Source organism: Sciurus vulgaris (genome assembly GCF_902686455.1).
Source record: "Sciurus vulgaris genome assembly, chromosome: 6".
Classification (NCBI taxonomy): domain Eukaryota; kingdom Metazoa; phylum Chordata; class Mammalia; order Rodentia; family Sciuridae; genus Sciurus; species Sciurus vulgaris.
The window spans coordinates 140,372,902-140,387,120 of NC_136466.1; the positions used below are offsets into that span (position 1 = coordinate 140,372,902).

The 14,219-nt window shown below is 36.9% G+C and overlaps 1 protein-coding gene across 10 annotated transcripts in view; it reads left to right on the forward strand.

Moving 5' to 3' along the window:
* Positions 1-14,219, forward strand: part of CPLANE1 (ciliogenesis and planar polarity effector complex subunit 1) — a 173,225-nt gene that overhangs the window by 129,853 nt on the left and 29,153 nt on the right. For 8 of the 10 annotated variants that reach the window (XM_079145730.1, XM_079145731.1, XM_079145732.1 and 5 more), the window contains 6 exons: positions 8-38; positions 258-332; positions 678-809; positions 11,182-11,347; positions 12,954-13,012; positions 13,440-13,607. In XM_079145730.1, coding sequence (XP_079001856.1) covers positions 8-38; positions 258-332; positions 678-809; positions 11,182-11,347; positions 12,954-13,012; positions 13,440-13,607 — 631 coding nt within the window. Of the gene's footprint in view, positions 1-7; positions 39-257; positions 333-677; positions 810-11,181; positions 11,348-12,953; positions 13,013-13,439; positions 13,608-14,219 lie in introns of those variants that run through there. The other 2 variants (XM_079145728.1, XR_013764779.1) reach the window with 2 other exon arrangements.

Below are 14,219 nucleotides of genomic sequence, written 5' to 3' on the forward strand. Positions count from 1 at the left end.
TTTTTAGATGTGAATAACAGTGATGAATTATTTGAAAGGTAAATATTTTAAGAAATAGTTCATTATTTTACTTAAGTTGGGGTATGAATGTGTGTCCTGGGAATTTTGTTGTTCTTTGAATGTGAACTTTTACATTACACATCTTTTTGAAGTTTAAAGGAATATAATACATTCCTATTGGGACTAGAATATTCTGAGAAATGTTGTTACATCCCTTGCTTTTTTTCGGGGGGGGGGTAACTGGGGGTCAAACCCAGGATGTTGAGAATGCAAGGCAGATGCTTTGCCACTGAGCTACATCCCAGCCCACATCCCTTGCTTTTTAAACACAGGTAATTAATTACAATACAATAGACTACATTTGCTACATTTTCTTTTACTCAGTATGTATTAAATTTAAACAGACAAGACCCATAGTTGTTTTCTCATGGGCCTGAAGTTTTTTGGTTTGTTTGTTTGTTTGTTTTTTTAAGAGTACCTGCAAAGTCATCAGTTGTTGATGAGTAGGTGTTTCTAGGAGACACCAGAATTACAGAAATAGAAGGAAAAGTAAATGTATACTTATCATTTTGTGTCTGTTTATGCTCTTGAAGGGCATAGTTTTTTATATGTTTTTGCTAATGTAATTAAGTTGTAAATGCTAGTTTCTATTAATCAAATTACATTTGCATTTGAAGTATTTCAGTAGATCCACTCCAGATGGCTGGATTAGCTGATGTAGCAGATATCATCAATGACCTTATAACTAGAGGCGGAGTTTCCAGTAAAGAGCTTGGCTTAACAGAACAACAAGCTAGGAGTATCTCCAGGTAATCACTGAAGAGTTCTTTTTGTTATTGTTTTGGTGCTAGGGATGGACCATTGGGTTCTGCCATACTAGGCAGGCATTCATTCACTGAAGAATTCAATTTTATCCCATTCAAAATGTTTCTGGTTCAGGAATATTGTTAATTTGCCTCATTTAAATGTAATTTTTATGAAACAAATTTGGGGTTTAGGATAGAATTTTTCTTCATAAATACTTTTTGTGATATATGCCATTCCTGCCTGTTCCTCAAAGTGTATAAACTAGTTAGCCAACAGAGCACAGCTGTATCTGGTGAGTTTTCTCAGGTCTCGTCATTAAAAGTACAGTATAGAACGAATTCTATTTTTAAAAAATTAATATTTTTATTAAAAATAAAATAATAATTAATAATAAACTAATAATTAATAATAAACAATTAATATTTTTATTAAAAGTATTTGTTTACTTCATGGTATTATATCCAAAATATTAACCCTTAGGTTACTTTTGCAATAGCCATTCTACAGAACATTAGGTTAAAATATTTTCCATGCAACCCTTTCTGGATGGAATAAAGGCTGACTCCTTCATTTTTCTTGATATCCCTTAGTTGCTTAATAGAAAACAGTCAACCTTATAAGATTTAGATATACTTCCACTTATTACTTCAGTGAAAATGCAGGGTATTATGAAACTTACAAGGCTATTAATAGAAAACAGCACAATAAATAAATAAGAAAGAAAAAAGAATTTATCTACTATATCATGACCTTATATCAAGACCATGTTAAACCCTAACTTCCTAATGAATTTAGTTAACTCTAATAGTTCTTTTTTTCTCAAATCAATAATTATATTATGAATATTTCACCAATAGTCTGTAAGTATCAAGAGTTACAATAAAAACAACATTTGGTTCCTACTCTTGAATGGAGATAAACTGTAAAACCAAATTCTGTCAGTGTGCTAGGGAGCTCAGGGGAAGAAGGTCAATCAAAAGGAAGCTTCACCAGTTTTGGAACTTGATTTGTATCTCAGAGGATTAATAGAAATTGCGTTCTGCTAAAGACTGGTAACTGTGAGAAAGACAACATAATATGCAGAGATATGATGGTCAGCAAAGGGCGAGGAGTCAGATGTAGCTAGAGTTTGTGGGTTGGAAGGGAGTGGGACTAGCTGGTGTGGGGACAGAAGCTCTGAGCTGGCCTTGTCTACTGGCAGTACGGAACTCAGCAGAGGACTTTCAGCTAGAACTGGGAGCCAGATGGCTGGCTGACTTCCAGAGTCCAGAGACGAGGTGAAGCAGAATGGAGAGTGTAGGTCACGGGGTTAGTAAACACTGGAGACTGTCAGAAGGTGAGGATGATAGGTTTTTGTCCATGATTAAGTTGATGGTGATTTCTTTAGCAAAATAGAGAATGTAGTTTTATATATAAAGTGCCAGGAGAACATTCATTCACTAATATTAGCTGTAAGTCCTCTGACAGATGCCAAGATGGGATTTAGATAAGCAAGAGCTTTGTTTGGAAAATCTCTGTGAGGGGGGAAAAGGAACAGGAGCCATAAAAGGTGGGGACTAGCTATTAGACTGCAGTGCTGATATAGATCTGCTTCAATGTTGAGGGTCCCCAAGGTCACCCTTAGGGTCAGATTTTGTTAGGAGAGCTCACAGAACTCAGTCTATAGTCATATTTGTGGCCATAATTTGTTATAGCAAAAAGGTTGAAAGCAAAATCAGCAAAGGGAAAAGGTACATTAGGTAAATTCCAGGGGAAAACAGGCATAGCCTTCCCAGAATCCACTCCCAGTGGAGTCACACAGGACATGCGTAATTCCTCAAGCAACAAGTTGTGACAACACATGTGAGATGTTGTCTACTAGTAGTTGATTAAATTCAGTACCTACAGTTTTATTGAGAATCTTTCATGGCATGTCCCAAGAGCCAAACTATTTAAGCAAGTGTTCAGAATAAACCACATTTTCTGTAACTGTGACCCAGCTTCCATTTAGTATGGTGTCTTTTTCACACACTGGATGATGCATCTAACCCCCAGACCCCACCTCCTATCCCATTTTCTCAGAGCACCCAAAGTACCACTTATGTTAGTTCAGATCCTCTGAGAAGTCAAGATGGGATTGATGTATAAGAGATTTGTTTTGGGAAATGCTTGTGAGGAAAGATGGAAGGAAAGAGAATTAGAGAGGATCTCAGAATGCAGCATGGTTCTAGAAATATAAGAATAAGCTACATCAGTGGTAGGACCTCAAGCCAGGTCACCCACTGAGTCACCCATGTTTTCAGGAATGAACCAGCCAATACATTCCTGCACACTTAGTCATTAACTCAGCCAATTGTGAGAGGTGTGGCCTGGACCTGAAGATGGGAGTAGATCCAGAAATCTAGCAGCTTGGAAGTTAGCTCTATATTGAAAATTTTAGCAGTGGTTGATTTGCCAGAATACATTCTACTGTCATGTATAACTAAAAAGAATAATTTTTAAAAAATTTTTTTAATTTATTTTTATTATAAACAAATGGGATACATGTTGTTTCTGTTTGTACATGGAGTAACAGCATACCATTTGCATAGTCATACATTCACATAGGGTAATGAGGTTTGATTCATTCTGTTATTTTTTCCTTCCCCCATCCCTCCCACCCCTCTTTTCCCTCTGTACAGTCCCTCCTTCCTCCATTCTTGCCCCCCTCCCACCCCCCATTATGTGTTATTATCCACTTATCAGCGAGATCATTTGTCCTTTGTTTTTTTGAGATTGGCTTATCTCACTTAGCATGATATTCTCGAATTTCATCCATCTGCCTGCAAATGCCATAATTTTATCATTCGTTATAGCTGAGTAATATTCCATTGTGTGTATATATATATATATATATATATATATATATATACATTACAGTTTCTTTATCAATTCATCAATTGAAGGACATCTAGGTTGGTTCTATAATCTGGCTATTGTGAATTGAGCCGCTATGAACATTGATATGGCTGTATCTCTGTAGTATGCTGATTTTAGATCCTTTGGGTATAGGCCAAGGAGTGGGGATAGCTGGGTCAAATGGTGGGTCCATTCCAAGTTTTCTAAGGAATCTCCACACTGCTTTCCAGAGTGGTTGCACTAATTTGCAACCCCACCAGCAATGCATGAGTGTACCTTTTTCCCCACATCCTCTCCAGCACCTATTGTTGCTTGTATTCTTGATAATCGCCATTCTAATTGGGGTGAGTTGGAATCTTAGTGTAGTTTTGATTTGCATTTCTCTTATTACTAAAGATGGTGAACATTTTTTCATATGTTTGTTGATTGCTTATAGATCTTCTGTGAAGCATCTGTTCATATCCTTAGCCCATTTGTTGATTGGGTTATTTGTATTCTTTGTGTAGAGTTTTCTGAGTTCTTTATATATCCTGGAAATTAGTGCTCTATCTGAAGTATGAGTGGCAAAGATATTCTCCCACTCTGTAGGCTCTCTCTTCGCATTGCTGATAGTTTCCTTTGCTGAGAGAAAGCTATTTAGTTTGAATCTATCCCAGTTATTGATTCCTGCTTTTATTTCTTGTGCTATGGGAGTTCTGTTAAGGAAATCTGATCCTAAGCCAACAAGGTGAAGATTTGGACCTACTTTTTCTTCTATAAGATGTAGGGTCTCTGGTCTGATTCCGAGGTCCTTGATCCATTGTGTGTTGAGTTTTGTGCAGGGTGAGAGATAGGGGTTTAGTTTCATTCTGCTGCATATGGATTTCCAGTTTTCCCAGCACCATTTGTTGAAGAGGCTATCTTTTCTCCATTGCATATTTTTGGGCCCCTTTGTCTAGTATGAGAAAATTGTATTTATTTGGGTTTGTGTCTGTGTCCTCTATTCTGTACCATTGATCTACCTGTCTATTTTGGTGCCAATACCATGCCGTTTTTGTTAATATTGCTTTGTAGTATAGTGAAAGATCTGGTATTGCAATCCCCCTGCTTCGCTCTTTCTACTGAGGATTGCATTAGCTATTCTGGGTTTCTTATTCTTCCAGATGAATTTCATAATTGCTTGCTCTATTTCTGTAAGGTACATCATTGGGATTTTAATTGGAATTGCATTGAATCTGTATAGCACTTTTGGTAGAATGGCCATTTTGACAATATTAATTCTGCCTATCCAGGAACATGGGAGATCTTTCCATCTTCTAAGGTCTTCCTCAATTTCTTTCTTCAATGTTTTGTAGTTTTCATTGTAGAGATCTTTTACCTCTTTGGTTAGATTGATTCCCAAGTATTTTATTTTTTTAAGGCTATTGCAAATGGAGTTGTTTTCCTCATTTCAGATGTTTCGTCGCTTGCATATAAAAATGCTTTAGATTTATGCGTGTTGATTTTCTAGCCTACTGTTTTGCTGATTTCATTGATGAGGTCTAGAAGTTTTCTGGAGGAGTTTTTTTGGATTCTCTAAATATAGAGTCATGTCATCAGCAAATAGTGACAGCTTAAGTTTCTCTTTTTCTATTTGTATCCCTTTAATTTCTTTAGTCTAATTGCTCTGGCTAGAGTTTCAAGGACAGTGTTGAATAGAAGTGGTAAAAGAGGACATACCTGTCTTGTTCCTGTTTTTAAAGGGAATGATTTCAGTTTTTCTCCATTAAGAATGATGTTGGTAAAGAGAGAGCCTACAGAGTGGGAGAATATCTTTGCCACTTATACTTCAGATAGAGCACTAATTTCCAGGATATATAAAGAACTCAGAAAACTCCACACAAAGAATACAAATAACCCAATCAACAAATGGGCTAAGGATATGAACAGACGCTTCACAGAAGAAGATCTACAAGCAATCAACAAACATATGGAAAAATGTTCACCATCTTTAGTAATAAGAGAAATGCAAATCAAAACTACACTAAGATTCCATCTCACCCCAATTAGAATGGCGATTATCAAGAATACAAGCAACAATAGGCGTTGGAGAGGATGTGGGGAAAAAGGTACACTCATACATTGCTGGTGAGGCTGCAAATTGGTGCAGCCACTCTGGAAAGCAGTGTGGAGATTCCTTAGAAAACTTGGAATGGACCCACCATTTGACCCAGCTATCCTACTCCTTGGCCTATACCCAAAGGACTTAAAATCAGCATACTACAGAGATACAGCCACATCAATGTTCATAGCTGCTCAATTGACAATAGCCAGATTGTGGAACCAACCTAGATGTCCTTCAATTGATGAATGGATAAAGAAACTGTGGTATATATATACAATGGAATATTACTCAGCTATAAAGAAAAATAAAATTATGGCATTTGCAGGCAAATGGATGAAATTGGAGGATATCATGCTAAGTGAGATAAGCCAATCTCAAAAATCCAAAAGATGAATGATCTCGCTGATAAGCGGATGATAACACATAATGGGGGGGGGCAAGAATGGAGGAAGGAGGGACTGTATAGAGGGAGAAGAGGGGTGGGGGGCAAAATAACAGAATGAATCAAACCTCATTACCCTATGAATGTGTGATTACAGAAATGGTATGCTAACTCCATGTACAAACAGAAACAACATGTATCCCATTTGTTTACAATAAAAAAAAAAAAAGAATGATGTTCGCTGTGGGCTTAGCATAAATAGCCTTTACAATGTTCAGGTATGTTCCTACTATGCCTATTTTTTCTAGTGTTTTGAGCATGAAGGGGTGTTGTATTTTGTCGAATGCTTTTTCCGCGTCAATTGAAATAACCATATGATTCTTATCCTTAAGTCTATTGACATGATGGATTACATTTATTGATTTACAGTTGTTAAACACTCCTTGCATTCCAGGGATGAACCCCACTTGATCATGGTGCACGATTTTCTTAATGTTTTTGGATACGGTTTGCCAATATTTTGTTAAGGATCTTTGCATCTATATTCATCAAGGATATTGGTCTAAAATTTTCTTTCCTTGATGCATCTTTGCCTGGTTTGGGTATGAGGGTGATATTAGCTTCATAGAATGAGTTCGGTAGGATACCCTCCTTTTCTATTTCCTGGAATACGTTGAGAAGTATTGGAATGAGATCTTCTTTGAAGGTCTTGTAGAACTCGGCTGAGAATCCGTCTGGTCCTGGGCTTTTCTTGGATGGTAGATTTTTAATGGCTTCTTCTATTTCATTGCTTGATATTGATCTGTTTAAATTGTGTATGTCCTCCTGGTTCAGTTTGGGAGGAGCATTTGTCTCTAGAAATTTGTCAATGTCTTCGGTAGTTTCTATTTTGTTGGAATACAGATTTTCGAAGTAGCTTCTCATTATGTTCTGTATCTCAGTGGTGTCTGTCATGTTACTTCCTTTTTCATCATGAATTTTAGTAATTTGAGTTTTCTTTCTCCTCTTTATTAGTGTGGCTAAGGGTTTGTCTGTTTTGTTTACTTTTTCAAAGAACCAACTTTTTGTTTTGTCAGTTTTTTGAATTGTTTCTTTTGTTTTAATTTCATTGATTTCAGCTCTGATTTTAATTATTTCCTGTCTTCTACTACTTTTGCTGTTATTCTGTTCTTTTTCTAGGGCTTTGAGATGTAATGTTAGGTCATTTAGTTGTCAACTTTTCATTCTTTTCTGGAATGCACTCCATGCAATGAATTTTCCTCTTAGTACCGCTTTCATAATGTCCCAGAGATTGTGATATGTTGTATCGTTGTTGTCATTGACCTCTAAGAATTTTTTTATCTCCTCCCTGAAGTTTTCTGTTATCCATGTTTCATTCAATAGCATATTATTTACTCTCCAGGTGTTGGAATAATTTCTGGTTTTCATTTTGTCAATCATTTCTACTCTCAGTCCATTATGATCTGATAGAACACAAGGTAGTATCTCTATTTTTTTGCATTTTCTAAGGGCTGCTTTGTGGCATAACATATGGTCTATTTTCAAGAAGGTTCCATGTGCTGCTGAGAAGAAAGTGAATCCACTCATTGATGGATGGAATATTCTATATATGTCTATTAAGTCTAGGTTATTGATTGTGTTATTGAGTTCTATGGTTTCTTTGGTTGGATTTTGTTTGGAAGATCTATCTAGTGGTGACAGCGGTGCATTAAAGTCACCCAGAATTAGTGTGTTGTGGTCTATTTGATTCCTGAAATTGAGAAGGATTTGTTTGATGTACAGGGATGCACCATTGTTTGGTGCATAAATATTTACTATCGTTATGTCTTCCTGATTTATGGTTCCCTTACGCAGTATGAAATGTCCTCCTTTATCCCTTCTGACTAACTTTGGCTTGAAGTCCACTTTATCTGATATAAGGATGGAAACCCTGCTTTTTTACTGAGTCCATGTGCATGGTAGGTTTTTTCCCATCCTTTCACCTTTAGTCTGTGGATGTCTTTTTCTATGAGATGAGTCTCTTGCAGGCAGCATATTGTTGGGTCTTTCTTTTTAATCCATTCTGCCAGTCTATGTCTTTTGATTGATGAGTTTAGGCCATTAACATTCAGGGTTATTATTGAGATATGATTTGTATTCCCAGTCATTTGGCTTATTTTTGGTTTTTAAGTTGGCTTGGTTTCTCCTTTGAGTGGTTTTTCTCTAAGGTAGTTCCTCCCTTTGCTGACCTACATTGTTGTTTTTCATTTCCTCCTCATGGAATATTTTGTTGAGAACATTCTGTAGTGCAGGCTTTCTATTTGTAAATTCTTTTAACTTTTGTTTATCATAGAAGGATTTTATTTCATCTTCAAATCTGAAGGTTAGTTTTGCTGGGTATAAGATTCTTGGTTGGCGACCATGTTCTTTCAGAGCTTGAAATATGTTGTTCCAAGCCCTCCTAGCTTTTAGTGTCTGGGTTGAGCAGTCGGCTGCTATCTGTATTGGTTTCCCACTATATGTAATCTGATGCTTTTCTTTCACGGCCTTCAAAATCCTATCTTTATTTTGAATGTTAGGCGTTTTTATTATAATGTGCGTTGGTGTGGATCTGTTGTGATTTTGTGTATTTGGTGTTCTGTAGGCCTCTTGTATTTTGATTTTCCATTTCATTCTTCAGGCTTGGGAAATTTTCTGATATTATTTCATTGAATAGGTTGTTGTTCATTCCTTTGGTTTGTATCTCTGTGCCTTCCTTAATCCAAATAATTCTTTAATTTGGTCTTTTCATGATGTCCCATAGTTCTTGGAGATTCTGTTCATGATTTCTTACTATCTTCTCTGTTTTGGCAACTTTATTTTCAAGATTAAATATTTTGTCTTCATTGTCTGAGGTTCTGTCTTCCAAGAGGTCTAGTCTTTTGGTGATGCTTTCCATTGAGTTTTTTATTTGGTTTATTGTCTCCTTCATTTCAAGGATTTCCGTTTGGTTTTTTTTTTTTTTTGAGAATCTCTATCTCTTTGTTGAAATGATCTTTTGCTTCCTGCAGTTGCTCTTTCAGCTTATTGGTATTATCATTCATTGCCTGCATTTGCTCTCTTATCTCATCCTTTGCTTCGCGAATCATAAACGCGAATCATCTTAATAATGTATAATCTGAAGTCCTTTTTTGTCTTTTCTTCTAACATATTGTCATTGGATTCTATTACTATAGAATCTAGATTTGTTTGGATCATTTTCTTCCCTTGTTATTTCATGTTGTTCATGTATCTTCCCCTCTAGCAGTGCAGATCTGGGGTATTGCATATTTCCCCCTATAGGCTTATCGTGACCCTATTGGTTTCCAAAACCTTTTCTTTAAGGGGAGATCAATATTAGCAATGCCCAATTCAGAAAGTATGCAATCCTAGACCAAATAGCCCCTATGAGGACAATAACAATATTGTCATAATAAACAGAATGAGTTCAAATATTATCTTCAGTAAAACAAACATTTGCAATAAGGTCTGCAGTTTCTAATGGAGGACAAAGAGGATGCAGAGGGATGTAGAATGTAGCTGTTAGTGGGATAAGAAAAGAATATACAGAAGTTCTAGATAATAGAAAGGGTAAAAGTGTAATCAAAAGAAATTGGATGTTAGCATGCAAAAAAGGGAGAAAGAGACTCTGAGGGAACAGGTAAACAAAAGGAAAAGAGAGCAAGAAAAGTAAAGAAATAAAAACTTAAAATTTTTCAATAAGGAGAAAAGAGAAAATCTACAGTATAACAGTCATATAGTAATGAAACCTCCCAGCGTTCAGTAGCCTGATGCATGAGAGGTACCTGACAATGAGCTTCAAGTCTCCAGGCATCTCAGGATGGGATTTGCTCCACCTAAAGATCAGAGCTATGGCTGCCAGGATTATCCAAGATGGCCGCTGTGACTTCAAAATGTGTTGGCAAATGGGGAGCTACAGCTCAGGGTGTGGACGTGGTCAGCTGGAGGTCCTGGAGGCGGGGTGTGGTTGGTGTGGTTGTGGGATCCTGGAGGCCAGGTACAATCAGTTGGTATGGGTTCCCGGTGATAGGGCGCAGTCAGTTGGTCTGGGGGTCCTGGCGGCAGGGAGCAGTCAGTCAGTGTAAGGGCCCCAGAGGCAGGGAGATCAGTCGGGCTGAGGGATCCTGGAGACGGGGCTCAGTCAGTCTTGCCAGGGGTCTTATGGGGCCTGGTTGTTGTCTCATAATGGCGGCAGCCACTTGTGATCAAACCTGCAGGTACTGTAACAGTGAACGTGCAAGGAACAGCAGGCAGCTAGTGCTCCACTGGCGGTCAGTGATCAGTTTGCTGATTGTTGTCCGACGATCGTGAGGTGAACCTCTTGCGTTGGATGGTAGATAGGTGTAAGGCAGGCAGTGGACAGGCGAGAGGCAGGTAAATGGCGGATGATCAGCTCCTGACAGTGAGCAATCTGTACTCAAAAAAGGCATCGATATGCTGGCAGACTGCAGGTAATCACAGCAGACAAATGGGGTAAAGAGCAGGGGATCGATAAGCAGCAAAAACTGCCTCACCAAGAAACAGATATCCTCTGCTTGAAACCAGAGTTACGGAGCGACAAGGAACGCAGCCTCCCTCTAGTCTGCCATCTTGGATCTCCCCTAAAAATTTTTTAAAAAGAAGTCATTGAGGATAGTCCAGGAACTGGATCATAGATAAGAAAGTCCAAAACAAAACGTTTTAAGACATCAATATTGAAGTGGTGAGCAGAGATGAAAGAAGGCTATGCAGTGTTTTGAGAGTTAAGACAAGACCCAGGTAAGACAATTTAAAGAGGGAAAAGATGTTTAAATGTAACATTTAAAGCAAATGTTACAGAGAATTGTTGGTGACCTCTCTGAGACCATTTTCTTTAGAGTTGAGGGAATAAGACTAGAAAAAGTTGATTTGAGACCATAAGTATATATTACTTTGAAGACAGGGCAAAATCTTTCGAAATGAATGCTATTTAGTTCTGGTACTTCTTCCTGGACAACAAATTTAAAGGCAAATGATGCCTTGTTAAATTTCACAGGATTCAACATTCTTCTGGCAGATGTACACAAAGAACTGAGAAGGAGAGAAGAGAGATCCGAACCTGGATGAAAAGAAAACAAAAAGAAAGAATGACAGAGTACTTAAATCAGCTGGCAGAAAAGAGAGGGCAAGAACATGATCCCTTCTGTGCCAGAAACAATCCAGTAAGTCTGCAGTATCAAGGGTAATAGAATTATCACACAACATCTATAGTTTTTTTTCTGGCAAATATGCAAGAAAAAAATTAGCTTAATTTAGATTCCTTTTTTATTGGGCAAATGGAAAGGTCAACATCTTACTTAAGCCAGGAAAAGTTGAGAAATTACGTTAGCAAAGTACAGCAGGACATTATGCAAACCATATTCTTTTGAACTATATTAAATATTTTTTCTCCATCAAGTTAATTATGGCTCTAGCATTTTAAACAAATGAGATTGTTGAGTAGTTGGGTGTCCATTTGGCGTTGTTCCTTTTCAATGAGAGTCAATGGCAGTTAAACAACCAATTATATGTGTGTTAAAGCCATTTTTAAACTTGATTTTCTATCTATAAGTTATCCGCAAAGAATAAAAAAAAAAATTATGGTCTAATCCTGTGCCGGCAGAGCAGTGACACTTCTGTGTGTATATGGTTTTTAACTGCCTTTAAACGGTTAGCATTTATTTACTGAGCTCTGAATATGGGTATCCCCATTTCAGGAATATTTTTTTCTTCAGAAGGTGAAATAAAGTAGTGTTCGATCCCAGTGGCTTGGGAGGCTGAAACAGGAGGATCACAAGTTCAAAACCACCCTCAGCAATTTAGCAAGCCCCTAAGCAACTCAGTGAGACCTTGTCTCTAAATAAAATATAGAAAAGGGCTGGGGATGTGGCTTAATGGTTAAATGCCCCTGGGTTCAATCCCTGGTTCCAAACAAAAACAAAAACATAGTGTTTGATAACCACACAAAGGAGAATAGTTAGATTACAGTTTATCTCTTACTTTGTAATTTAAAATAAAATATGATACGATATCACTTCCTTTTTCAAGCATCATTAGGAGCACGAATTCTGTAAGTGTAGTTTTCAGATAAGGTTGCCTCATTTAAACCCCAAAGTGTAAAAGTAGTGAACTATTATTTAAAGAATGTACTTTACTTACCTGTCTTCCTTTTTCTCTTCCTCTTATTCTGTGCTGGGTATCAAACCTTGGGCCTTGCACATGTTAAGCAAGCACTCTCCCACTGAGCTACATCCATAGCCTTATAACAATAATTCTGCATGTTCTGGAATAAGATATATAGATATATGTATTTGACATTTGTCTCAGTTTGCCTTCTGACACATAATTTTAAAAAATTTATAAGTCCCATGGCAAACTCATTACAGGAGGCTTTCGATAAATATTTGACAATATTAAAATGATTTTCAATTACTGTCTCATTTCTGCTTTTTCAACCAAGCTGTTGCTGAAATTAATCACAAGTCTGAATATAAAGTTAGTGTCTAAATTCCTAAAATGTTCTTATCTTCCATCATAAATGAAGCTAATAAGGTTCTCCACTTTTGAAAAAATATATTAACTAGTAAAATAGATTTTGCGTTCCATTTATTAAAATGGATTTTCCTTTAATTACATGATGTTTTAATTTAACATTTTTATGTTTTGCATTAGAATAGAAAGCTTTATCAAATATGACAGCATTTTGTACTATTTTCTGAATAGCAGAATTATGTCTAATGGTTTATTTGGAATGAACACTAATGAGCTAATTGAATATTTCTTATGCAGTTTTACTTGACATCAAGAGAAATCAGGCTGAGACAAAAGATGAAGCGTGAAAAAGATAGGTAAGCTTAGTAACTATATCCTGAGCATTCTCTGGCATAGATAATGCCTCAGGAATTTTATTTTCATAATTTTTTTTGTCAGTTAACAAAATTATGGGAGATATCATTGTAAGGAAAATGATTGGATTCAGTAGCCTCTTTAGAAATTTGCTTTCAAATATTATTGGCACCATTCAATTTTTATGACTTTAGTTTCTGCCCTTCTCTCTTTCCCAACCCAGATATGTATGTGTATTTGGAAAATACCCCCAAGGCCATAACTACAAATGTCTTTAATAATACACTGTATTTCCTAATGGTTTTCAGAAATCTGATGATTAGAAGGATTTGAAAAGCACTGAGAAAAGCAAAAGCACTGTGTTGCTCCTAGAAATAAGAACTAAAAGTGACTTTTTAAATAAATGGTGTTTAATTCTTCATCTAAAAGGTTGCTGCTCTCTGACCACTATAGTCGTCGAATCACACAAGCATATAGTCTGATGAATGAACTATTATCAGAATCGGTTCAGCTACCAGTAACTGTACAGAAACCATCGCCTAATAAACCCAGCACTGCTTGGCATTCTGGACACCAGTGCTGCCCTTCTCCAAGGAGGTAAGACACAGTTCAGCATGTCATTTGGGAAAACAACACTGGGCCTACTGAGAAAAAAATGTAGCACTTTTGTGTCCAAGTTCAGTGTATTTGCATCTACCCTACTAGAATTATGAAAATAAAGAACAAAATAGCTCCTTAATTATGAGGTCTTTATAAATTTATAGAATCACCAAAGGAAAAAGGCAAAAATGGTATTCCGTTTCCAACTAACCTGTAACAAAGTTAAATACTTCAGTGTTCCTGAAGTATGACTTTGGTATCTGTGCAGTCCTGTTTTATTCTCTTTACTTTCTGTTAAGATTGCTTCTCTAATTTGCCTCCTAACTACTCTCTCCCTGTTCCTTTACTTGTCATCTCATTCTGGCAGGAACAGCCAGCCCCCATCAGCTTGCTCCTTCTCCTGCAGCTTTCTCTGTCCTTCCAAGTTATGCTTATCTGATTGTAGTTACTGTTGTATAGTTCACCTTAATCACAGACAACAGACCTGGATAAGAGTCTTGAAGCAGAAATTAATTGAAAGTGCTAATGTACCCAAGTGTAAAATTTCTTGTATATGGCTAACAGACATGCAAAGTTATATCTATTGGTAATCCATGAATCGGCAGTACC